Genomic DNA, 26,858 nt, shown 5'->3' on the forward strand with positions numbered 1-26,858 from the left:
CTCCTTTTGATTTCTTTTGTAAATGTTAGAAATTAATCCTATAACATATCTATTATTAATATTATTATTATTCATATATATAGTACCAATAGGTTACACTATGGCAATATGCTAAACTCACGGTGTAATCCCTTTGACCAGCAGCCCTATAACAGTAATATCCATGTTATAGTTGTCCAGTGTAGTTGCCCAATTTGGGACTTGTTAGTAGGGATGCACCAAATCCAGAATTCAGTTCAGTATTCGGCCAGGATTTTTCAGCTGGGTTCGGATTTGGCCAAATACACAGTCCTGGCTGAACCGAATCTGAATTAGCATATGCTAATTAGGATATGGAAGGGTTAAATGGTGCCGTATGAACAGGAAAGTGGAAAATTTTGTGCCGTGCGCGAAGCGTGCTAATGCTAATTTGCATTCGGTTCAGTGTTCGCCCGAATCCCTTACGATGGATTCAGGGGGTTTGGCCAAAGCCAAAAAACTGGGTTTGGTGCATCCATACTTGTAAGACCTTCTTTTGAGTGTCAGTGACACTGCAAATGCTCGGTTTGCTCTGTTGAGAGGCTAAGCTTAGGGGCCATCTAAAAATCATTAAAACATTAGTACATGCTAGCACATATATTATTACACAACATAATTAGCACTTTGAAGGTGCAATATATTTTATTAATGAGATACAACAGTTAATTAACTTTGTTTGTTGCATAAATATTCACCTCCACTTGGTAGAATCACCTTTAGGGGCAACTGCAGCTGCAGCATATCTAATTATGATACAACTAAAGGATATCAAGAACACAAGCAATGTTTGCTACTACTCATCTAGCCTAACCAGCACACAATATTGCTAACCATATGCCCAATGCATGGGTCTGGTTGGGCAGACCCAACCTGCCTGCCCACTATGCCCCTTCCCCAGACCCACAAGTTGGTAACTGCATGGACTGTAAGTGACGTCACTCTGGGAGATGGATCAACCAGGTCAGGAAAATACATTTTTTTCCTCAGAGGGAGTGGGTAGAGGGTAAGAGGCTGAATTAAATCCCAGTACCCAAACCCTAACCTCTTTGTGGGTATTCTGAGTTCCGTGGTTCTCTAATGTGCAGTTTAACATTTTCTTGCCCATTTCCTTTTTGTAGTAAAATCAATTACACACACACACGTGTGTGTGTGAGAGAGAGAGAGAGAGAGCAAGCACAGATGCATGCACATATGCATGCACATGGTGGGTGGGGTTGCTGGGGCCGCTGGAGGGTGGTGATGCTTTGGGGGGGAAAGAGCCTGGAGCTAGAGGTAGGTGAAAGAAGACGTACCAGCTTGGTGTCTCCCAAACGTTGCGCCCTAGGCAGGTGCCTCCTCTGCCTACCCCTAGTTCTAGACCTGCCATAACCCACCCCTGCAAAAAAATCTTCAAAGGGGCCCGGTGCGCACAGCACCCAGTATAAGGATATGGGTTGGAATCATAAAGATAAAAATCTACGAGACTTTGATTCCTAGGATTCCATCAGTATGTATACAGGCAGCTTATGATCAACTAAAGTGACTGGAAAAGGTCAGGAAAGTATATTAAAATGTGTTTTTCTGACCAGTTAAAGTCACCAAATCCCTGTTTTCCTGGGAAAAATGCCAGGAAAAGAAAATAATGCTAATTACGAGGGAAATCATTTTCTCTTCTTTTGTTGAAGAAAACTCCTGCCAGCCAAACCAGCTCATTTACATATTTAGCCTTCTCCTCGCCGGCCTTTTTGTCTCAGGAAGCAATTGCTTTTATTTTTCCTCTTCTGTGCAGCCAAATAATTAATAGATTCAAACCAGCAAATGGCACAAAATAATACTCACACAGAGGTAGAGCACTGAAAGTAGGTTTAAAGGTGCATTTAGGGTGATATTTATTAAATCTATTTACAATGCAATTCCAAATACCTTTATCATTTTTCTTTTTTTTTTATTTATCAGAGCTTCTGCTCTAATTTCCTCATGGCCTGCAGCAACATTAGTTTATTAGGCACTAGGGGAGCCGGAACTAAGGGCAGCTATCAGAGGCAATTGCCTAAGGCACAACCATCTTGGAAAAAAGCTGGGGGGAGTGCAATTGTATTGTTTTTAATAATTCATTATTTCTTTTGATATAGTGCAAAACAGTTACAGAGTTATTTACATCATTCACATCAATTCCCAGGGAAGCCCCAGGGGAGCTTACAATCTAAACTATCTACCTATCACTTTCTCACTTTTATCCGGAGTCAATTGCAGAAAATGTTTATTACCAAACTAAGGGTATTATGACATTCTGGGAATGCTTTCCACTTCATGTTGGAACATTGCTGGTGGGATTTGCTTCAATGATGCTGGGGTTTAAACCTGGCCCTACTACTAAATTAGCACTGTCCCCACCCCCTAGGGGCTCCAGTTAGTAGCCTGCCCATTACATGGGTCCCTGGGTGGCAGCTCCCACTAACAAGTAAAATAGGGCCCAAATGGATGTGTGCGTTAATTGGAGAGGTCTTTGATTCTACTGACTATAATAGTGTATGTATGTTATGTTAAGGAATGTGTTAGGAGCCATAGGAACAGCCCTCTCTTCTAAGCAATATTCAGAGCATGGCAGCCTGTTGTCCTGGAGATGTTCTCTTTAAGCATACTGACAATTTATATGCACTCAGGTAATTCAGTATGTGCTGCTCTGCAAATACAGTTTATAAAATGCTATTGACTTCTATAGCATCTTGGCAGGTTAAAGGTGGCACAATTATTAGGGTTAGTTTTTAACGTTGATTTCTAATTTTCATGTTTGTTTTTATATCTTGTCAAATCGCTGAAAAAAAAAACAATTAATAGAAAACAAAATATAATGTTAATAAATCTTCCCCTTTAGTGAGATTTGGAGGTAAATACTTTCTGGGGTCAATTATCAAGTGGACAAATTTGTTTATGATCAGTAACCTGTAGCAACCAGCCAGTGATTAGCTGTATTCAGGCAGCTGCAGGTAGAACAATGAAAGCAAACATTTGATTGGTTGCCATGGGTTGCTTTCCAGTAGCATATATGAGCCCCATATGCCAATATGACAACCCTGAAACTCTAGGAAATTACAAATTTGTAACATTGTTAAAAAAAAAACTGCCCATTAACTGTCCTCCAATAGGAGTCCGTCAGATAACTTGCCATATAAGGTAATGTCTTCTTCTGAGTGATATCACCACATTTTTTAATCTGCTCCCCTCACCCCCCCCCCCCCCCCATTCTATCCCTGCGCCACAGCACTTAGCCCCTTGGGACCTATAGGCCCCAATGACCATCTGTGACCAAGTCTAATGGATATCAGCTACATGCTGTTTTCTTGTGGTGGGCACAAAAGACTGAATTCTACAAAGCCAGAGAGAAGAAACAAGATGTAGGGAAGAGGAAGAATTTAAGTGTGCACTTATCCTTTTTCTTTTAAACTACATCGAAAGCACCACAACAACCTTTATCTACTTACATGAATATTTCAACAGATGCTGGCAATATCAATATCTACTATATGATGAACTCATCTAAAGGAGACTTTGCCCAAGGGGCCTAGCAATTTGTCTCCTGGGCCTACTGTGGTACAGCCAGCCATTGTAACTTAGTGAATTGTTTCTTGTAACCCTTGGGGAGAATTATACTCTACCTAATGGCGTCTTGCCATATTTATTGTGCGTTTTCATTAATTGTAGCTTGAATCCGAGGACTGACTATTCACTCTACTTTGCTACTGGGCCTCAATCCAAATTCAGCAAGATCGATCCAATAATGAGTTGTCAAGGCAGCCCCTCAATTCTTCATTGTGGATATTAGATGTTTGCCAGGAACATCAAGGGATAAGCAATTTACACCCTTTCAAAAAGCAAGGATGGTACAGCCGGTTGTGATTTCTATGTGATCTATCCATATTACATTTTTATACAAGTTCTATCTGGTTGGCATTCACACTAAGCCTGCTATTGATCGATATTACATTTCTAAGGCAGAAGAAATATGTGCCGGTATCTTATGGGGATTATGGAGGGAATTTCAATTTGGTGAAGTAAAATGATATGTTTTGAATGAAAACTTTGGCACATTTATTAGAAAAATATATTTTTTCAAGAAAATGCTTTGTTTATATGCATTTCAAACATGGACTGTTTTATGTGATATATTTTTAGATACACCTGTTCAGAGGTATAGTTTCCCTTTAATTACTACTGTAAACTGGCGTGAAGAGCAGACAACAGTGTTCGGTGGCACAGGCCAGCCCTGTCCTATGGCAGCCGATAAGGACGGGGCCAGCAGCGCCTCAGGGGTCCTTGCCATCCTGGAGCAACCAAGATGATGCTCCCCCCCCTCGCTTCCCCTGCCCTCCATTTTTTCACACACACACATCACTAGTGTAGAGAGCACAATCAAAATTTATATTTAAAAATTCAGCTCTTTACGTTACCAGGAGCGGCTTTTTGCTGCCCCAGGTAACTTGTCAGGCTCTGCTGCCTGAGGCGAGTTTCTCATCTCACCCCTCATGGCAGCAGCACCCATGGACAGGGCCCTATTGTGGCCTGTATCTGCTACTGTGAAGAGATGCAAGTTAAGGGGCAGTAAGGGGGATGCCTACATGTCTCCTGACCCTTATGAATGTAACACTGGTTAATACAATCAGCATTATATTCTTTGGGGCAGTTGCAAAATGTTGTTGAAGGTCTGGGAAGAAGGGGATAAGGAATATGGTAGATCCCCTGGATCAGAACATTTACACATGGGCATACCATATATAGGGTACCGTTCTGTATGTCCAGCTCCCCAACTGTCCATATCGTAGTAGGACATGTTCAAAGCATGGAACCAAAGTGATGGGATTTTTCAGATGGTATATGATGGGTGTGGCTGGGCATAACTGTCTGTGGTGTCTGCGGGCTAGACTTAATTTCTGATTTCTGAATGTGTTGGGAATTATGCCAAGTTGAAGGATGTATTCTAAAAAAAATTTTTTGCAGACCCTGTGCACACAGGGGAACAGGGAGCTGGGTGGGAGTCATCTGTGACCTGCAATTTCATGTACACTGCGAATTTTAGTGCAGGAAATGGGAGGGGGGGGTTGTGGCCACCTACCTCACTTTGGACTCCATAGACTGCTATGTATGACATAATGTTGATATAATCTGGCCACAGGGCTGAATTTCTGGTGAGGCCACATAGGCCTGGGCCTAGGACGGCACAGTCGCACCTAGATACATATGGAGCACTGGGGACAGAACACAGAAAACTTCAGCGCATCCTATCCTGAGTGTTGTCCTTGAAAGGCAAGGATTTGCCTGTTGTAAATGCTCAGCTTTGTATGGTGTAAATACAGATAAGGGACATTTGGACAGGGCTGAAGAGATCATGAAATGTTCGTAGAAGTACCAGCTGGAATGTTTTTTTTATAAACCACCTCCCATTAAGCTATAAACCAGAACTGTTCCAGTAATCCCATGCAATATTGTTTATAAATGCTATAACCATGCTTGCACTAAAATAAACAGTTGAGCCACAGAAGGCTGAACTAGCACTGGATGCCCAGATTAAAATACCCTTAAGGTGTGTAGTTGGCTTTGCCATCTTTAAATAACTAAACCCCCAAAAATGACTATGGCTAGAAATGCTGTATTTTATATACAAAATTTTACTAAAGTTTCAGGACTTCAAAGGGGTGCATAGGAACAGACCATTTTGGATTCTGTTAGAAGTGTCAGTGATGCTGCACATGCTCAGTGTGCACTGGGCTGAAAAGCTAAGCCTAGGGGTCACAAATCATCAAGCTGATGCTTAGGGGACCGCATTGGCTTGTTCATGTGATTCCCGAACCAACGGACGCCTATACCTGTTGTTCTAATTTGTTTGAACAATGGGTATATAGCCTGTAGGTGGGGATATCCGGAGAAGATCTACTTGCTTGGTGACCTCGCCAAGCGAGCAGATCCTAGCGTGTATGGCTACCTTAACAGTAGCATAACTATAGAGGAAGCAGACCCTGTGCGCGCAGGGGAACAGGGAGCCGGGTGGGAGTCATGTGTGACCTGCTATTTCATGTACACTGTGAAATTCAGTGCAGGAAATGGGAGGGGGGGCAAAAACTTTTTGGGGGGCCAGACCCCCAAATATAGTGCCACTGAGTCAATGATGCTACATGGATTTTTTTTAAAAAAAATCCTTTGCATTCATTTAAATTCTATTGTATCATTAAACATGAATACAGATTAAAGGTGTGGTTTGCCTTCCAGTTAACTATTAGTATGTTATAGAATGGCCTATTCTTTTCAATTGGTCTTTATTTTTTCTAGTTTTTTAATTATTTTCCTTCCGCTTCTGACTTTTTCCAGCTTTCAAATTGGGATCACCGACCCCAGCAGGGAAAAAACTATTGCTCTGTGAGGCTACAATTTTATTGTCATTGTTACTTTTTTTTTTTTACTTAACTTTGTATTTAGGCCCTTGTTCTATTCATAATCCTGTCTCACTTTCAATCCACTGGTTGCTAGGTAAATTGGACCCTACCAACCAGATAGCTGCTGAAATTCCAATTTTTTTCTGAAAAACTAATTCAAAAACCAAAAATGATAAAAAAGACCAATTACAAATTGACTCAGAATAGCATTCTCTCTACATTATACTAAAAATTCATATAAAGGTGATCTACCCCTTTAAGCTATTATCTGCCATGGTCATGCACCAGATCCATACCCCCTGGCTATGTATGATGGGTTATACAATATCCTTATGCTTTGTGACCCAAGGTGAAATGCATACACGTACTTAGTACTTATGGAACATCTTGTAACAAGTGAGCAGCCCCCTATTTGCACAGGCAATGGCTACAATAGGGAAGCTGTAGATTAATATCACTGCAATGACGGACAGTGGCAATTTTTGTTGCATACATACTGACAAACCATCAGCAATCACCAGCATGTTTTGGGCATTTTGTAGAAACATCTGATATGGACTGTGACTCCATTAAACAGCATTTCAGTGATAAAAATGTGGCAGCAGCCAAGCAGTTAAATAAGAAACCCCAGTTAATAACAATAGTGTTGGCAGCTCCTGCAGCAGCTTTATTACCATCAAGAGTAGGTAATTTCACTAAGGGGAGACAGCTTGATAATCTGGATAATAACCAGTCTCCTGCTCTTTTGGGTTACTTTTAGTTCATTGATTAGGTTTGTTAAAAGCTATTTATATTTAAAGATGGGCTCCCTCTGATTCACTGGCTGCATCCCAGTGCCTAAATAGTATTGCTGTGATTTAGCCGTTCCTCATAGTCTACAGCTGTTTGTAATGACCAGATATTGCTGTACAGGAGATTTGAGTCGTTAGGCCCAACTGGTCATGTAGAATCTCTGCTACAGTCACACCTTATGTGCAGGGAATGTCAGCTACATGGAGACAGGTCAAGCAGGTTATATCTGCAAATATCCCTAAGTGATTCTCACTGCAATGGATAACATCCCAGGAATATTAAAGGGGATGTATACTTTTTTGACACAACATAATTTGTAATTCCTCCCACTGCTCTTCTGCTGGCCAATTGGGAGAGCACTGCAATATATATGTTGGCGCTTTATAAATGAAGGTACAGGAATGTGATCCATTATGTGAAAACCCATTATCCAGAAAGTTCCAAATTACAGGAAGGCCATCTACTATAGACTCTATAAGCAAATAGGTGTAATTTAAAAATATGATTTGCTTTTTCTCTGTAATAATAACACAGTGTTGGAGTACTGAAGCAAAACAATTCTGTTGGGTTTATGTAATATGTAAATTTTTTTTTGGTAAACTTAAGGTATGGAGAACAAAATTACAGAAAGATCCCTTATCCAAAAAACCTCAGGTCCCAGACACTCTGGATAACAGTTCCCATACCTGTATAACATGGTAATTTTATGTTTGCGTAATGGGTTGTTACAGAAATGTTCAAATCAAGAGAAGTCCTTATTGCAAAGTGTAATTTGCTGGTATCTATAATTGAGGGGTGTGTGGTGCTTGGTACATAATCACCCCCATGTAATTGGAATGGAGTTCTGAAATATGTCCTGAATAGTGTGAAAATCATGAGAAGTCCACCAGGAGAATGATGAAGCATGTAGGTCAGGTGGGAAGGCTGGGTAGTGATATATCTGAGTGAGTGGAGAGGGTGAGACCGGAGGGCATAGGGTAGGTTTTGCTTTGTCCCATTATGTTATTGAAAAACAATAATTATCTTAATTAAGGGAGTTACTCCCTGTAAAATATGACTAATGGCTCTCATTAAAAATTAATTGGAGTGGGATGGATATTACCACCTAACTGTAAATCATTGCTTTAATTTCACAAGCTCAGTGACCAGGAAGCACAAGCACTAGATTGGGAGCTCTTGGGAAATAGTTTACAAAACAAGATGGACCAGAGGGAAGTGTTGTACCATTTATCTTGTTTAGCAAGTTTGAAGATGACATTGCAGTTTTTTTGCAGAGAAATCTAGTTTCCAGAGGGGCATGTCATGCAAAGAAGAACACTCGGGGGGGGGGGGGGCTCATTTATAAACACTGGGCAAATTTGCATCTGGGCAGTAACCCATAGCAACCAATCAGTGGTGAGATTTTTCCAGCTGCAGGTTGAGCACTGAAAGCAATCATCTTATTGGTTGCCATGAGTTAAGGTGGCCACACACGTCGCACGAACAATCGTCAGATCCGCCACTAACCGTTCAGGGCTGAAACAGGCAGATAAGGAGGTAGAAACAATAGGATTTCTACCTCCTTCTGCCGATTCAGCGCTGAAGGCAGATTTTGGTCAGGCGCCTTCTATGGCTCCCGATCAAAATCTTTTAACTGGCCTGATCGGCGAGTCGACCGATATCAGCAGGTTCCTGCGATATCGGTCGACTTGCCATACACGCACGGAATATCGTACGAAACGAGGTTTCGTACAATATTATCAGTGCGTGTATGGCCAGCTTTACAGCCCAGGTGATAATTTGCCCAGTGTTTATAAATGACCCCAAGGGTGTTTCCACAACCATTCCTTTTCTTACACAGATTCATAAGAGGAGGGGGTCATTATTCCACATTACAGAGCGTTGGTGAGGCCCCATCTAGAATATGCTGTGTAGTCTCAAATAGCATTTTATTGAATCAGGGATCCCCAACCTTTTTTACCCATGAGCCACATTCAAATGTAAAAAAAGTTGGGGAGCAACACAAGCATGAAAAATGTTTACTCAGGTATGATTTCCAGTTCACTCTTAAAGAGTGCCACATACTCTCTTAGATTGTCTTATATCTGTTCAGAGTGGTGGTTGAGCACTTTATTGGAAAATCTGATAGTTGTCAAAGCAGTGTTAGACTGGAGACCTCTGGGTCCAAGGACCTGACCCCCAGAACCAGTGACCATTCCTTCCTTCTGCCAAGCACTCCTCCCCGCTGACTACCCCTACTTCCACCACCATTGCCGCCTTCCACACCACACACACCTGCTGCCTGAAAGACCCAGGGCTGGGGCCTGCAAGGATTTTTCCCTGTATCCCAGTGGGCCTGTCCAACACTGGTCATAAATATATATCTGTTTGTGTGTGGCCAGATTAAAGGGGCCTTATACCTGCTGACATACCCTAATGTGAAGTTGCTCACTGTGCTCTTCTGAACAGTTTTAACTTAAACATTAATGTTTTTCCTTTTGTTTTTATGACATTAGCACTCACACAGGCCATACACAAACTGATTTAAGCTGCCAATTTGTCCCCTTTAGACCAAGTTGACAGCTTATCTGCCTGTGTATGCATACCCCAGTCTATATGATAGACATCTGGGCAAAAAATAAGCCAAATATCTATCCTGCAGGTTTAAAAATCCCACCACAGGTCTCTTTTTTATCACAATTATATAAAAATTATTATTATTTATTTAGTAATAAACTTAAAGGGTCAGTATACTATACTTGCTTGTTCAACATACTGTAAGTGGATGAATAGGGATTGTGCTTTTTGCCTTTGTTTTATTCACAAAGATGTATGGTTTCTGCTTAAACAGGGCAAACAGGGAAAATGAAAATCCTGGATTTATGCAGATTAGTCAATTTACTTTTTGGGTATCCCACTCACCTGGCCACCTGCAGTAACAGGTCTGTCACACACTGCAGTCATTTTCACCCAAATCCTTACCTGCTTCATTGAAATGCATTAAATCATTGCCTAAATCAGGGGTGGGCAAACTACGGCCCGCGGGCCACATCTGGCCCGTTTGCCTTTTTAATCCAGCCCGCCGACTCCTGATTGGTTGCGCCCCATGTGTGCGCGTGACGTCAGAACGCACGGGGCGCAACCGTATAAAACGTCAGATGCAGCGGGAGCCGGGGGACTGACACAGCCGGAGGAGGCAGGAGGTCGCTGGAGGATGGAGCCAAAGGAAGCTGTAGGTCACTGGGGGGGGGGGGGAGCTGGTGGGAGGATGTTGAGGAGGATGATGGAAGGAACGCTGGGGGGGAGCTGCAGGATGCTGGGTAGGATGCTGAGGGGGGAGCTGAAGGATGCTGGGGGGAACTGCAGGATGCTGGGGAGTGGAGCTGGAGGATTCTGGGTGGGATGTTGAGGGGGGAGCTGGAGGATGCTGGGGGTGAGCTGAAGGATGCTGGGGTGGGGAGCTGAGAGGCCCCGTGATTTCTAATGGCGGCCCTGGGCGTAACGCTGGTCTGGCCCGGCCCGGGCCGTCTGTAAGTCAATGTGGCCCCTGAGCCTAAATCATAGTCCTCTGTTATCCGTCCAAAATATTGAAGCCTGCTGGGGGGGGGGGGGGGGGGGTGTAACAGGGGTAAAGGGATGGCCAAAACAGGGCAGGACAGGTGGCCAAGATGATCCCAGATAGCTTATTTTGGTGGAAACAATACTATTTTGCCATGTTGGATTCTAAGCATTGGGGAGGCTTTCTATTACAAACATGCTTATCATGAAACATGGCGAGGAGAAGTTCCCACTGCTCCGTATTGAAAAAAACAATACGGAGCATGCCGCCCCTACATTTCTGCCGCCCTAGGCCCGGCCCTTTGTGGCCTCTCCACAAATCCAGGCCTGAGCCCACACCTCTGGTGGGGTAAATAATTACCCTATGATAGGTGCCCTATAAGTAGAATAAGTGCAGGGGGAGTGTCTCGGAGATCAGAAAAATATGGCGGCGCAGCCTTCAGTAGAAAGCTGCTTCATTTTTTTTTTAAGAGGAGTGCTGGTGTGAGGTGGAAAGGAGACTACAATCACAGTACGGAGCCTATGCTGGAGAGTGCCTAACACCTTGGCACCCCCCAGTGATTTTAGGTGTTGTTAACATTAAATCTTTACAACATGTAATAGGATAATTTCTTTGGAAGCACAAAACCTTTACAACCCCTGTGTGAACCCAATTTCACTTTTCTGGCCTGTCAACTCACCAAATGGAACGTAAAGAGTGCAGCCTTTGCTTAAACAATCAAATGATTACCCTCAGTAGCTTCTAGCTTTAATGGCAGCTCTGGTGCTCACTATAAACATAGCTGCAGCTGTTTCCCTCCCTAAGGGTTACCCTGAAGGCCAATTTTGTCACCTGCGTAGACAGCTGCATATGGTTATATAGCTCTGGAAATGAGCTTGACAGGAAACATAAGGTAATGTTGATATTTTATGTTGGTTCAGTAAGGTTATAAATAATATATTTACATAAGATTTCAAAGCATCCTATCCAGTGGGTACCTATAGGTACCAGTGTGTTACCAAAAGAAAAGCAGGTATTTTGTAGATAAAGACTTCCAGATGTGGGTATGGGTGCAGGTTGGCAGGTTGCAGGTCTTAATATAAGCAAATGTTTCTCCCTTCCTTTCCCTCCTTGCTTCATACTGCACATGTGTTTCATTCCCTCCGCCATATCCGCTTCTGATTGGCTGGTGGACATGTGTAGCTCAGAACAGCAGACAGGATCAAATTACACACATGCTCAGAGAATAGGAAGGCTGCCGCTGGCACCTACAGGAAGGGGAGAGAGATTTCAGTGATGTCACTGTAGTCTTCACACTGCTGTAGGCTGCCAGCACCATATCTCTAAGAAGCAAGCAGGGATCTGGGAATTTAGATATGCAGTAAGTAAGAATGCCTTTAGACTTACTTTTAATTTATATTAACCTTTCATTGTTCTTTAAAGAAAAGGTAAAATCACTGGGGGCTGGAAAATGTTAGACATCTTTCAGTGATTGTAATTATTTACCTGGTACCTGGGGATAGTGCTCCTGTTAGCAGAAATCCTGCAAACAAGCAATCTTCCTTATGTCTTCTTTTAACATCAGTGATCCCCAACCAGTGGCTCGAGGGCAACATGTTCCTCACCAACCCCTTGGATGTTGCTCTCAGTGCCGCCAAACCAGGTAGTTATTTTTGAATTCCTAACTTGGGGGCAAGTTTTAGTTGGATAAAAGATTTACTACCAAATAAAGCCTCCTGTAAGCTGATAGTGAGCATAGAGGCTGCCTAATCCTCCTCCATGAACCTGGACCTGCAGGGCCCCCCCACCCGACGTCCTCCTGACAAGTCGGGGCAGGAGGGGTCGGGCAGGGGGGCACGGGCAAGGGTCGGATCAGGGCCGCCGGGGCCCACCACAGTTACAGCGGCCCAGTCCGACCCTGTACGTGATACTGGCGCCAACAATGCCCAGTACTGCGCATGTGCAAGTGGTGCGAAGAAGGAATAGGATTGCTCGCTCGCTCACTGGTATCCCAGGCTGGTGCAGTTTTCTGCTATAACAGGAGCACTGGCCGGGGTATAAGTTTTATAACAATTTGGCACCCCCCAGTGATTGTACCTTTCCTTCTCCTTTAAAGAGCCATCCTGGTTATTAGGTTCCCTGCTCACAGCAATAAGCAGAAATCTATAGCAGCTACTATAATCTGGCTGGTTAGAGAGGCAGAACAAAAAGGCAATATAAATAATTTAACAAATAAACACAGGCACTTACTGTGTATACCCCCTAGAACCCCTCTAGTAGATTTTGTTGCAGTTGATGTTATGCAGTTATGTTAATCCACAAGAAAACCTTCTATGCTAGAAAAAAACCTTATATGTAGACTTTTCTTTCATAAATGCTTGGTAGGTGGATCTAGGGTTATAACGGATTAGAACAAGTACTAAATCCACCTCTATTAGTTTCATATTCATTTAGGCATAGAATGCTGCAGCTGTATCCAGTACACAGAACCTACCACCCTATCAAAAGATTTTAAAATGACAATTTAAAAATCATGAGCTCACCCATGTGTGAGAGGCGCAATACTGATATAGCTACACTATTTCATACTATATGAAGGTGTTCACACTTGCAGCAATATTGGCAAATGATTAAGGTTTGCCCAACAGTAGCTATTTCTGGGAGGATTAAATACAACCCAAGGATCTGTCTTTTGCTTACAGACATAGATGACTCTGTAAACAAATATATAAGAATATTCCTTAGAGCCCTATTCTGGCTGATTATTTCACAGTCCAGGAGTGGTGTAAAGCTATGGATGATATATGGCAGCACTATTCGAGATAAAAAGGGACAGATATTTAAATATATAAAGATCACTGCACAGATAGCCTCCATATGAATGCCGCTTTCTCCCCAGGGTTCCCCTAAAGGCAGACATACCCCCCCCAGATCCGATCCAATTCTAGTTTTCCCTTTGAACCACAATTCTGTCAGATGGATATCCAGTATTCTCCATTGTTGGTGCTGATGTTGTCCCAAGCATTAGTACCCTTTACAAAATATTATACAACTGTTGCAATTAATGTACCTGCTACCTTGAATACTGTCAACTGAATTGTGATCATATAACTGAACAAAAAGAAAAAAACTCACAAAATAAAAATTTTCTTTATGTCATAAAAATAGCAGAAGTTAATTTTTAGGCAATTGGGCACCCAATTGCACTGCTTGTATAGGGCCCAGAAGGATTCCGAATCAGCCCCATCGCAATATTCCAGCACACATGCAGCCACAAATCCTTGCACCTGATTCCCTGAACCAAGGGGCTCTTTGAATGACAGGGGGAAGCTGAAGGCAGTAACACACTGCTCTGCAACATGATAAATGGATTAGTTTCCGCTCAGAAATCACTTTCACGAGAGAGTCATTTAGTTCAGGGAAAACAAAGCTGGAGGGCAATGCCATGCAACAATCTGCCTGCTTTGCATTTTCAGAGAGGCAAATGGTTTTTAGCTTGCAGCAAAGAAACATTATAAAGAAGAAACACTGTTCCCTTCCTTTCCCTTCCATGTAGCGGCAATTTGTACTTCCGCATTACCCTTTCCATAGAGACACAATTTACAGCTTGAGCAGCTTCATGAAACTGTTCTATACACACGTACATATTGTGGATGCACCAAATCAATAATATGTAGATTTGGGCAAATGCCAAATCCTTCACAAAAGATTCCGCGATTGACCAAATTTTTACATTTGAGAAAAATAATTAAAAAAATGGTGTTCTGTTCTTTAGAGTTCTCAAGTCATATGACAAATACCGATTCAAGTATGGCACACAGGCAGCATAGGGCAGGCAGAGTATGGCACACACAGGCAGCATAGGACAGGCAGAGTATGACACACACACAGGCAGCATAGGGCAGGCAGAGTATGACACACACAGGCAGCATAGAGCAGGCAGAGTATGGCACACACAGGCAGCATAGGACAGGCATAGTATGGCACACACAGGCAGGGTATGGCAGGCAGAGTATGGCACACACAGGCAGCATAGGGCAGGCAGAGTATGGCACACACAGGCAGCATAAGACAGGCATAGTATGGCAAACACAGGCAGCATAGGGCAGGCAGAGTATGGCACACACAGACAGCATAGGACAGGCATAGTATGGCACACACAGGCAGCATAGGGCAGGCATAGTATGGCACACACAGGCAGCATAGGGCAGGCAGAGTATGGCACACACAGACAGCATAGGACAGGCATAGTATGGCACACACAGGCAGCATAGGGCAGGCAGAGTATGGTACACACAGGCAGCATAGGGCAGGCATAGTATGGAACACACAGGCAGGGTATTGCAGGCAGAGTATGGCACACTCAGGCAACATAGGACAGGCAAAGTATGGCACAGACAGGCAGCATAGGGCAGGCAGAGTATGGCACACACAGGCAGCATAGGACAGGCAGAGTATGGCACACACAGGCAGTAATCTGCCTGCCCTATGCCGCCTGCAGGAGGTGAACCTGGCAGGATTTGTATTTGGAAATAGTCATTATATGGTCTCGAAGGTGTGTAATTGTATGCTGGGGGTTGCTGTGCTATCCACAGGGGAAGAGGAGGCAAATGGGTTTAAGAGTTTGTCTTAATATGACATAATATAATTTTTTCACATATGAATGAAGGGTGATATCCTTACAGTGAGCACCAGCTATTTAGGTTTTTGCTGTGCAACCATAATTAGTGTGGGTATAGTCTTAAAAGCTTGTGATAACATGGGTGTGGTGTGAAGTGGGTGTGGTTTACAAAAAGAGCAGTGGTCAAAACTGGCTTCCATTATCATCCCTCCCCCATGTAGGCCAGAAAAATTCAGGCCTTCGGTACCACAGAAGTTGGACAGCACTGAATTAGGGTCTTATGGGGCCCCCTATACCTTCTGGGTCCCCCTGCAGCCGCAGGGTCTGCTTCCTCTGTAGTTACAATATTAGTCACACACATCCTCAATGGGGAGGCAGGAATAATATATATCACAATTACCTAAATTAAGGTCTTTTTAAAATTTAGGCATTGCAGTTGGAGGCAATAAGAAACTAGATTTGTTTCCTTATACAAAATAAAATACTGGGGGCAGTGGATTTTGTTTTTGTACAGGAATTAGAGAACTGCTTCAGAACAGTCAGATACCCTCAAAAAGAGAATGGATTTATTTCCATATTACTACTATTGTATTTCTAGTGAAGAACAGAAATTCCTGGCAGTTTCTGCTTACTGGTACCACTTAATATAGCCTGAATTAGCCTATTTATAAGAAGTGTTCATCTTCCATGTATTGTCCTCTAAACAGACAAACTGACAGAAATGCTTACGATATTCTCAGATCATTTCTTTGCTGCCTATATTCATTTTTTAGGTGCAGTTGTCAGGCTGCTTATCCCAGCTGAGGCACTGTCAATAACATATCGCTATCTAGGGAAGAAAGAAATTACTTGTGCTCGGCTCTGCTGAAACCTCTACAGACAGTTAAGCGTATTTGTTCCAGAATTCCTCTTTGCAGAGAGAAAGTAATGAAGTACGCCTCACGTATTTTAGCTGAGATCTGAGCAATGCATTTTCATTAGTGTCCCTATACTGTATAAAGGAAAAGTACTGAGAGGTATATAAGGGCATCAAACACATATTCACAATATGTACAGCCATACAGAGGCTGACAAAACTGTGGCCACTAATGAAATCCTAGGAAATGTTTGAGGGCCAAAGTGACTTGAATTTATGTCAGTGTTGTCAGGGGCACTTCATGGTGGCTAGGGGGCAGATTCACCCCTAAGTGTTCCACAACCCTTATAATGTTACCCACTGTGTTAGTAAAAGCCTTAGCCTTTATTGGCCTAATCATTCCTGACTCAAATTCCAACTGCAGCCAGTCCTCTTATACCTGGGACATAAAAATAAAAAATCAACTCGTTATTTTCCCTCTGACATTAGATTTTATTTGATACTATGCAACGTTTACAGGAAAATATTATATTATACATATAAAATGTATTACAGGGAATATATATATATATATATTTTTTTTTTTATTATAGTGTCATGCAAATCATTTCTGCATGCAAACAAATAAGCAGGTATTCTGTAGAATAAATTCTTTATCTGAGGCATACAGTTATTATAGTCACTACCACACCTCACTCAATTCCTTAAAACTGCATATTTTTAGTTTGTTAGTTTATTTAGTTCAGTGTGCTGGTCTTTTTATGTTCTGTATCTGAGGAGCGAAACTTGATCATACATATTCCATATACTGATAAAATTAGGAAAAACACCCACATTGGTAGTGTGAATCTCAGCCTTCTGCTTAGGGCTGAGATTAGAATATTTAAAAGGGAATCTATAACCTACATGGCTTTAAAAACTTGCACATCAGCTTGTTAAAGTGGAAAGAACAATGAAGCCTCTAAAACAGCTGATAGAGACGTCATATTTAAGACCCCTTAAACTGCACTTGCCTGTAAGCAATATAATGTGACTGTGATAAGCCCACAAAGCAGAATTCAGACCATTTGCTATGAAGGCAAGAAAAGGGCAGGCATGTGACCCTCTTGCAGACAGACTGCAAATCCTACTGAAGGAGAGTGCAACAAGTAATGCTGCTCGTAAGGGGCAGGTTCTGGAACACACCGCATTGTTTGAGGGGTTCCATAAATCTGCCCACAGCAGTATTAGAATTAAAAACAGATCTGCTTTAACAGTTAACATTTCTAAGACCATGGAGTGAAAGTTAACCTTAAAAATAAGTATAAGTGATATATTTATGCTACTCCTGTTGGGTCCCAACAGAACCTTTCTTCTCTGCCATTACCTTCCAGCTGACTTGCCTCTGACTCAGACAGTTCAAATTCCCACACCGAACAATTCTCTTTTAATCTCCCAGGCTCTGAGGATTTGGGAATAATTCCTACACCTTCTCTAAGAGCCCACTGTAGTAAAATCTGAGAAGGTGAGCGTCCATGTTTGTTGGCCACTGCCTTCACTTCTTCCCTACCAAGCAACTCCCCACAGCCCAAAGAGGAATAAGCCTGGAGGTGAACCCCATTTTTCCTGCACCAGGCCAGGAGTGCCTTTTGTGGAAGACGTGGGTGGAATTCCACTTGCAGCACAGCAGGTGGAACACGGCAGGAAGACATCAGCTGTGTCAAGTGCTTATCTGTATAGTTAGATACACCAATAGCCTTAATAAGCCCAGCCTCATAAAGATCTTCCATTGCCCTCCAACTAACTGCTCTTGCATCTACATTACGTGCATCATCACTACGCCAGCCTTGCTTGCCTGGCCAGTGTATTAAATACAGGTCCAAGTATTCGCATCCCAGTTCTGATATGCTTCTCAGGCAGGCTTCTCGTGTGCCTTCCCCTAAGTCAGCAGGAGATAACTTGCTGGTAATAAAGATATCTGAGCGAGTCAGGCCATACTTAGGAAGGAGTTGTTGTAAGGCACAGCCTAGATCCCCTTCATTTCGATATACACTTGCCGTGTCGAAGGAGCGGTAGCCACAAGCCAAAGCAGCATCCACGGCTCTGATAAGATTTTCTTGCCCACGCAGACGAAAGGTTCCAAGGCCAAGCAGTGGCATAGAAACTCCATTATTGAGGGTGACTGAATGTTTTGAACCTGTAAAAAAAAGACATAGAGAAATAGAAAATACATACAGATGGGCAATGCCCTAAATGTCAACAAAAATTAACAGAGAAATGTACTGAAAGAAGTAAATAATATTCAGGTTCTATTATTTGTTTGTTCCTAGACCTATGTATAAATATTAAACTTAATGCAGAGCATTCACCTGGCTACTATAATCTGCTGTAGATAAATGACTGTAAACTAAATACCTAAATGGAAACAGTTAGTAGAAAGTAAATGCAGGTAAAAAATATGACCGGAGTATTACTGCTGGTCGAGCCAGTTTGCTCACCTGTCCCAGGTTTATAACACAAGCCTATTCTGACACCGCCTTAGGTAAAATGATATCATTTAATCACATATTATGCTTTAGAGCAGTGAGGTGTGGTCCATCCCCATTAGATGGCACTACTCACACCCTTGGGAAACTCCAAACACTGTTATTGAGCATAATGCTTAAAATGTCAGAAATCCCATAAAAAAAAAAGAACAGTGGTTAAAAAACTAACACTACTTTTACTTTACAAACTAACACTACTTTTACAAACTAACACTACTTTGAGGTCCCTGGGTCAGAGCCCCCTTAGTTCCTGACAAAGTTACAGAAATATGAAAACATCCCTGCAAAAGTCATAGGGGCTGATTTACCAAGACACGATTTCGAATCCGAATTGGAAAAATTCCGATTGGAAACGAACATTTTGCGACTTTTTCGCGATTTTTTTCGGCGTCTTTACGATTTTTGCGAAAAAACGCGAGTTTTTCGTAGCCATTACGAAAGTTGCGCAAAGTCGCGATTTTTTCGTAGCGTTAACACTTGCGCGCAAAGTCGCGCCTTTTTCGTAGCGTTAAAACTTAAAAGGCGCGACGTTTCGCGCAAGATTTAACGCTATGAAAAAATCGCGACTTTGCGCAACTTTCGTAATGGCTACGAAAAACTCGCGTTTTTACGCAAAAATCGTAAAGATGCCGAAAAAAAATCGCAAAAAATACGAAAAAAATCGCAAAATTACCAATCATTACGAAAAAAACGCAATCGGACGCATTCGGCCAGTTCGTGGGTTAGTAAATGTGCCCCATAGTCTCCATAAATAGTACAATAACAAATAGCAAACAGGTATACTCCCTAAATCTTTAATCCCAAATCTCACCTTAACTGGCCATCAGGCTGGGCTACAAAATGCCTTAAAATAAATCCCTAAAAATAATGTTAATGTTTGGGGGAAAAGTTGCCGTACTTCCTGAGGTCCAAGGCTGGGTGTGCATGAGCAGAAGAGTACAGTAAAAGAAACTACATATATCATATAAATCACAACATATATCATTACAATTGAAGTGGTAGCTCACCCTTTAGTTAAAATTTAGTATGTTATAAAGTATCAGATTGCAATTTAAAATGCTCTCTCATTGTTGGGGGACACTGTCAAAAAAAAAAATCTCAGGTTACAACTAGTTTCATTTTATAGCTTATTTAGGCTTCTTCAATTTCTCTTCCAGGCTCCCCTTCACATCACTGCCTGGTTGCTAGGGTAAAGTGGACCATGGTAACCTGATAGCTGCTGATAGTGCTGCACACAGAGCTTCTCCTTTAAATAACGAGTGTTAATACTTTATACTCAGACGTAGGGATTCACAAATATAATTTTCAGATCTTTGGATACAGGTAAATGATTCAAACGAGTCACAGTCAGTATTTTGTTCTAAATCCTGATATGAAAGCATGCACATTTATACCTGTGCTAATCACATGACCGAGACCTCACTGTGGAGGAAAGTTACACATCTGAGCCAAACTTACAGGCTGCACCATGAACGATTACAAAGAAGTCTAATAAATCTCTATATTGTGCAGCTCGCTGGGCAAGAGTTGTTACCATTCTGCAAAGACACAGCCACAGCCATAGACGCACTATTTAAAAGACAGCCCTACATTTTCCCAGGCTGCCATTAGCTCAACTTACCGGTGTTGTCTCCCTCCATCTCTAGCTGCGCTACACAACAAGCCTGTCACATGGAGCCAGGAAGCAGTGTAGTCACAGTATAACTAGCACCGCCTTTTTTCTTGATTGGCATCCCTTCTGACGTATCGAATGCTTATATTACGACCCAATCAGTGAAAGAGACTCCTAAGTGTGGGCGGTGCTTACTTAACTAATACGTGTGTACTGTAATATTAGGGTTATGCTTTGTGGAGATAATGAGGTATTGCTGTTACTTAAGCAAGGTGTGTAGCTAGATAAACTTTGCCATAGAATGTCTCCTACTCATCACATCTGTCTTGGGAAATGGTTAGGGAATGGCCTGCATCTTTATATTGTCCACCTTCTTCAGACTGGTACTGTACAAGAGGTGGCCCAACCTGGAGGCAGGTTAGAGTGGTACATGAGGTAAATGTTTACTTAACTAAGACATTTGCCAGTACAACCATGGTTATCTATCTATATATATATAATTTTCTAATATTGCTATAAGCTAAAGGCAAGAACACAACAACCCTGTGTGAGTCCTGATGCTGCGCCTGCTTACTGCAACTCTGGGTCTATTTATATACACCTCTCAATCCACTTAGTACTTGGTTATTCCCTACCTAAGTATATCTATTACTGATTTCTGACTGACTACTTGTGACCCTAGCTTTGTTCTGCCTGAAAGCTGCCTGGCTTGACTTCTATATGGCTTCATCCTGACCCTCTGCTGCCTGCTTTGATTTGTACAGGTATGGGACCCATTATCCAGAATGCTCAGGGCCTGGGGTTTTCCAGATAAGAGGTCTTTCCGTAGTTTGGATCTCTACTAATAAAATTATTTAAACAGTAATTAACCTAATAGGATTGTTTTGGCTCCAATAAGGATTAATTATATCTTAGTTGGGATCAAGTACAATGTCCTGTTTTGTTACACAGAAAAAGGGAATCATTTTTAAATATGTGAATTATTTGATTAAAATGGAGTCTATGGGAGATGGCCTTTCCGTGATTCGAAACTTTCTGGATAATGGGTTTCCGAATAAGGGGTTTAATACCTGTACTATGCTTGGCTTGGACTAATCAGCCCCTCTCCACTCCCCGGCCACCTTCTTCCAGGGAAGGGTGGGGGTTGCAGTTTGTATGAGTTGCTTGTGAGCATAATTTCTTCATAAGACCCAGTCTGAAAGTAAATGAGAAGCTGCCTGTGCTGCCTGGGACCAGTATCCCTTAGGCTCACAGTGTAATGCAACCTCTCCCTCACCATTGCAACCTATCCCTCCTTCCCTTGTCAAGTGATGGATTCTAGAGCTGAAGTTCCCCTGCTTTCAAAAGTGGGAGTACTATAAATATTCTATAAAATGAATTGCAAGAGGCCAGGAGGCCCTTACTCTATTAACTTGTGAGGTGTAAAAGTGTTGGGGAGCCACAAAAGAATGAAAAGTTTTTGGAGCTTGTCAAGTAAGGGCTGTATAAGGAATGTGACTAGTTATTTGGTAGCTTCTTGCCGACTGCAGGGGGCAGTAAACTTATGTCTACATGTCTTAGAGCCTCCAAACCATGCTTCAATTGAACTGAAAATGCACCTGCTTTGGGGAAACTTGCAGCAACATTAAGGCTGTTCAGCAATTCTGCATTCTGATTGGAATATGATTGGAGATGCTGTGCAACTTGCTCGCTGTATAGAGATTAACATTTGTAAACACTTAAGAAATAGTGCCCTCCAGTGGGTGCATTACTATCGCAAAGCATCGCAGTTTTACTGACTTGGAATGCTTTAAACATTTTTTCTAAATTTGTTACAGGCCTTCAAAATGTCCAGTGTTTCTTACAGCTCCAAGAATCTGTCATTTAGGCCACAGGACTCATGATGCATTACAAATAGCTGTCAGCATTTAGAATATAATTATTTTGTCATTTAAAAGGCATCTAAAGCCTACCCTAGAGCAGTATTTGCCAATATGAATCTAAAGAACAGGCAAACTTCCTCTGGCTTGCTGGGTCATCTGGAAACCTTAGACAGGTGACACCTTAATGTGCCATCTTTTCTTGAACTAAATACTGGTTTCCCTATATGTTTATCTTTCTTCCCTATTAGTAGCATTGACATTGTATTCTTTATGTTTGTTTTTATTTATTTTTTTTATAGTTTAGTTTGTTAATTATTTGACCCTGGCAGCAATGACAGTATTGGTTTTTGTGCAATATTATTGGTTTTGTTTTATCGCTTATCTTTCATTAGTATTGCAGTCTCCCATCCAAACCAGTGCCTCGTTGTTAGGATAAAGATCCCAGTAACTAGATAGCTGCTGAAAAACCAACCTGGAGAGCTGTTAAACAAAAGGCTAAATAACTAAAAAGTCACAAAAATGAAGACCAGTTGCAAACTGTTTTAGTATATCAATGTCTACATCATACTAAAACTTAATTCAGTTGTGAGCTACCCCTTTAATGCCACAGCCAGTGGCTAGGATCAGGGCTGGAACTAGGGCAGGCAGATAGGGCACATGCCTAGGGAGCAACCATGGGGGTGGCTCTTGGCATGTACCTCTTCTGTCTTTCTATAGATTTGGGCCTCTCTTTAAACCTGGTGCACCAAATATTGTCTTATGCATTGGGGGACCTCATGTGTAGATCTTGCAATAGCTAGGATTATTGCATTAGTTTTAGAGACCGCCGTGGATCAACTCTAGTTTAGCCACACCTAAACGAACTCAGCTGCTTGGACCAGCTACCCAATCCGACCTTTATCCACAACTGTTGTGTTACCTGCCATAAAACCAACAATCATCATAAACCCGGGTGGTGACATTATCCAAGCGCAAAGGAGATAGGAACGTAGGTGGAGAAACCTATTTCACCACTATTGGCCTGAAATGCTGACTCAAACCCCTACCTGCATTCACATTTGTCTACCCACAATCCACTCAATACCAACATTTATGGGTGCTGTCCCACCCCACTGCAGGACTCAAACACCGACCAAACTATGGATGTCAAAAACAAGAAATATAATGCATGAATTTTTTTGCTGGACAGAAAATGGTGCTACCATATCTTATAGATGGACAGTAAAGACAATTAACTACTATTTTCATCTATTATTTGGTCACCAGAGATCCCAGAGATGATCAGGGAGATCATTGGACTATTTATATGACTTTTCAGAACTACAAAACATAAGTATATTGGGCACAATAGCACATTTTAGATGCATTCTCTATATACATGGGGAATATCCAGCTCAGGATCCTCCAGGCTATAAAATCCTGTGACAAATATGAAAGACTATTGCTGCCTGATCAGCAGTAGGGTAAATGCTGCTGAGTGTCAGTAGATTTCTATGTATTGACCTGATGGAATAGTTGCAAGATTCCGGATGAAGTGCAATTAAGTGATGCCCTGGAGGAGTTCAGAATGTGCTTGTTTGTTGCATTGCAGTCTCTAGCGATACAAGGGGGTAAAGGTATATTCAGCAGGTCTGTGGAAGGATAGGCACAGAACTATATCAGAGAAGTAATTTTGTGATTCAGCAGCTGAGAACTTCAGTAAAGCCTTTACACCAGTGACAGAATGGAGTCCCCATATGCCCAGAGCTGCTTCTTTCAAGGAATTTATAATGAGGCAATATTGCTTTGCACTCAACTGTCCTAATTGTGCTGCTGCAGAACACACAGATACTTGGGAGGCAGAATATTTAATGTACAAGATTTCTTGTTCCAACAAAAAACTAGAACCCTAGCGGTTAGCCTGTTAAGCACAGTCTGAAAAGTAAAGAGTTAAATTATGCTCCGCACACTCGCACAGCTCTGCTAGGAGAGGGATTAATGTCTGATATAAATCCTTTTACGCTTGTTCAGTCTCTGCTAGAGGAAAATCTTCACATTTCAAGGCTGGCTACCAGATACTGTATATTTATCATGAACATAGAGGGCATAAATATGTATGTGTGTGTCAATAAGGTGGAGAAAGAGTGCTTGTGTGTGTGATATAAAGTGTGAGTGTGGGTTTGTGTATGTGTGAGAGACTCTATGTGAGTGTATGTGATAGAAACAGTATTTGTATGTGTAAGTGTGGGCGCGCGTGTTTTTTTATGAAAGTGTGTGCTAGAGAGAGTGTGTGTTTGTGTTTGAAAGAGAGTGCATGTGAGAGTGTGTGCAAGTGAGAGAGTGTGTGCAAGTGAGAGAGTGTGAAGTAAAAGATTGTAAGAGACTGGGGTTCATTTACAAGTGCAGCTGCAGGTTTGGTCGTGCAAAAAATAGATGCAGTATTGAAGCTATTAATTTATGGTTCATGTGCCTTGCACTTGCGTGTATTTGCACCTATGCACCTACCCTGTTTGTCTGATGAAGTGCATGCTAGTATGTCTACCGTGAGGATTCCCACTGTGGTCTACTTCCATAGGCACAACAAACTTAATAATATTCACATGCAGACATCATATTAATGGCAAGTGCTGGAAATTACACAATCCCCATTATGCCATTTAATGCGCAATTACGTTCAGTTTTTAAAGGTGCGCAAACATAGCAAATTGCATTGGAAATTGCATTTTACACACTGCGGCTGCATTTGTAAATGAGCCCTAGTGAGTTTGTGTATGTGAGTGTGTATACATGTATGTGTGCGTCTGTAAGTAAATGTGAAAGGGTGGATGCTATATATATATATATATATCTCTATATATATCTATGTGTGTGTGTGAGCTTGCATGCATAATTAGAAGCAGATAAATGCTGCCATGTTTGTGTCGAGAAAGGATCAGTGCATTCTTGATGTGTGTGAATATGCACAGACTATATATTACTCTGTATGTGTGTGTGCATTTATCCAATTACTGCACATACACCCACTCTTCTTTCTTTGATGAATGCTAATCTATGTTAATTATCTTTAAACTACTATATTTTCCTCGTGCTTACACACTTGTTTGCAAGAACTGGTGCTTTTTCTCTGTTTTTCCCAAATCCTCTCTTTCATATTCTCTGCCAGCCCTCCCCTATGTACAGAGAGATGTGTTTTCTCTATTACATTGGCATTCACACATATTTCACTCTCAGTTTCTGCCTCTACCTTCCCTATCTCACACATATTCTCTTCCACTCACACATTCTCTCTCTCCTGCCTCCCCCCTTCTCTCATCACAGTGCAGTGTGTATACGCCGATCGCTGCAGTATACAGGGACTGATTAGGGTATTTAGCTGGAGCTGTGAAGCTGTGACACAGACACGCTCACACACACATGCCTTCTTACATGCATGCATTCGGATGTCTCCAGGCATATGTATCCCCACAGGCACCACTTTACCTCACATCTGAAGGGAAGATGCTCAGCGGTGGATTTAGAAGGTGATTATCACTTACAAATTTTGGGGAGAGGGGAGTGTGGATGGGAAGAGGTCTGCAGTATGTGGCGGGGAGGGGAGGAGTGGGAAAAGTGAATCAATATATTATTAAGGAAGCAGAGAATATATATGTATATATAAAGAAAGATATGGACATGGGGGTAGAGGGACTAGGAGAGTGTGGCACATCATAAAGAGGTGAGTGAGGGACACAGAAAGACATTGAGAGATCAGCAGGTAAAATTTGCATGGCAACTTATAGTAGGAAGATAATCAGTGTCAGAGTGAGAAATGAGCATGGGAAAGAACAAGAGGAACACAAGCTGAGGACAGAACTAGAGGCAAGATATGAATAGCAAATCCAGCCGGTGAGGAGGAAGGCAAATACAGAGGGTTGGAAATGATAGAAGAGAAAGCAGAATAGAGCTGGCTAAAGAGAGATGATCAGGGAGAGTAAAATGCAAAAGTATATTTATAGGAGAGAGAATGTAAGACCAGATAATTCTGGGGGAACAAACAGGTAGTGATGCTGCTCTGTCTGACACTTTAGAGGGATCAAGCTATTTTACACAGTGTATAAAGGCTTAGGGGAATGTTTTTCAAAGAGAGAAAATAGAGCTTGGCTCAGTTCACCAGAAGAAAATTTCACATCTCTCTGTTCACTTGTATGTGATAGCTAGGGGGATATTTATTAAAGGGTCAAAATAAAGCTCACCCGTTATTCTGTCTCACATGTGAGATGTGGTCTCTTAGTTACACGTGTGGGACAGGGTTTATAAGTGTCACGAGGGACAGGATCTATAAGTGTTACATGGGACAGAGTATGTCCTGTGTGAGTACTGACAGGCGGAGGCAGTATGTCCTGTGTGAGTACTGACAGTAGAGAAGAATCTGCCATTACCCTTAAGGTGGCCATACACGGTAATATCAGCTCACAAGGTTGCCAAGCAAGCGAATCTTCTCCCAATATCCCCACCTACGGGTCGGCAATATCGGGCTAATTCAGTCATTTGACCCTAGGGTGGCGGGTATAGGCGCCCGTCAACAAGCCAATGCGGTTCCTGATCCGATGGAAAATCAAACCTGTCCAATCAAGATCTGGATGATTTCAGGCCAGATGTCAGTCGGGCAGGCCCGTTGTTAGTGCCCATACAT

General features: G+C 42.1%; 2 protein-coding genes across 5 annotated transcripts in view; one reads left to right on the forward strand and one right to left on the reverse strand.

The window, feature by feature from the left end:
• The first annotated feature begins 683 nt into the window (after positions 1–683).
• LOC100487899 (sodium/calcium exchanger 1) overlaps positions 684–26,858 on the forward strand; it is a 62,249-nt gene continuing 36,074 nt past the window's right edge. Inside the window, exon 1 of one of the 3 annotated variants that reach the window (XM_031900642.1) lies at positions 684–978. The gene's annotated coding sequence lies outside the window, so the exon portion shown is untranslated. Of the gene's footprint in view, positions 979–25,427; positions 25,708–26,858 lie in introns of those variants that run through there. The other 2 variants (XM_031900643.1, XM_002940228.3) reach the window with 2 other exon arrangements.
• LOC100216027 (uncharacterized loc100216027) lies at positions 16,680–20,456 on the reverse strand. 2 transcript variants are annotated; one of them, NM_001142017.1, is given in 3 exon segments: positions 17,095–17,906; positions 17,909–18,384; positions 20,355–20,456. In NM_001142017.1, coding segments are annotated over 3 exon segments (648 nt in total). In that variant the 5' UTR covers positions 20,374–20,456; the 3' UTR covers positions 17,095–17,753.

The sequence above is a fragment of the Xenopus tropicalis genome, chromosome 4 (genome assembly GCF_000004195.4).
Source record: "Xenopus tropicalis strain Nigerian chromosome 4, UCB_Xtro_10.0, whole genome shotgun sequence".
Taxonomy (NCBI): Eukaryota; Metazoa; Chordata; class Amphibia; order Anura; family Pipidae; genus Xenopus; species Xenopus tropicalis.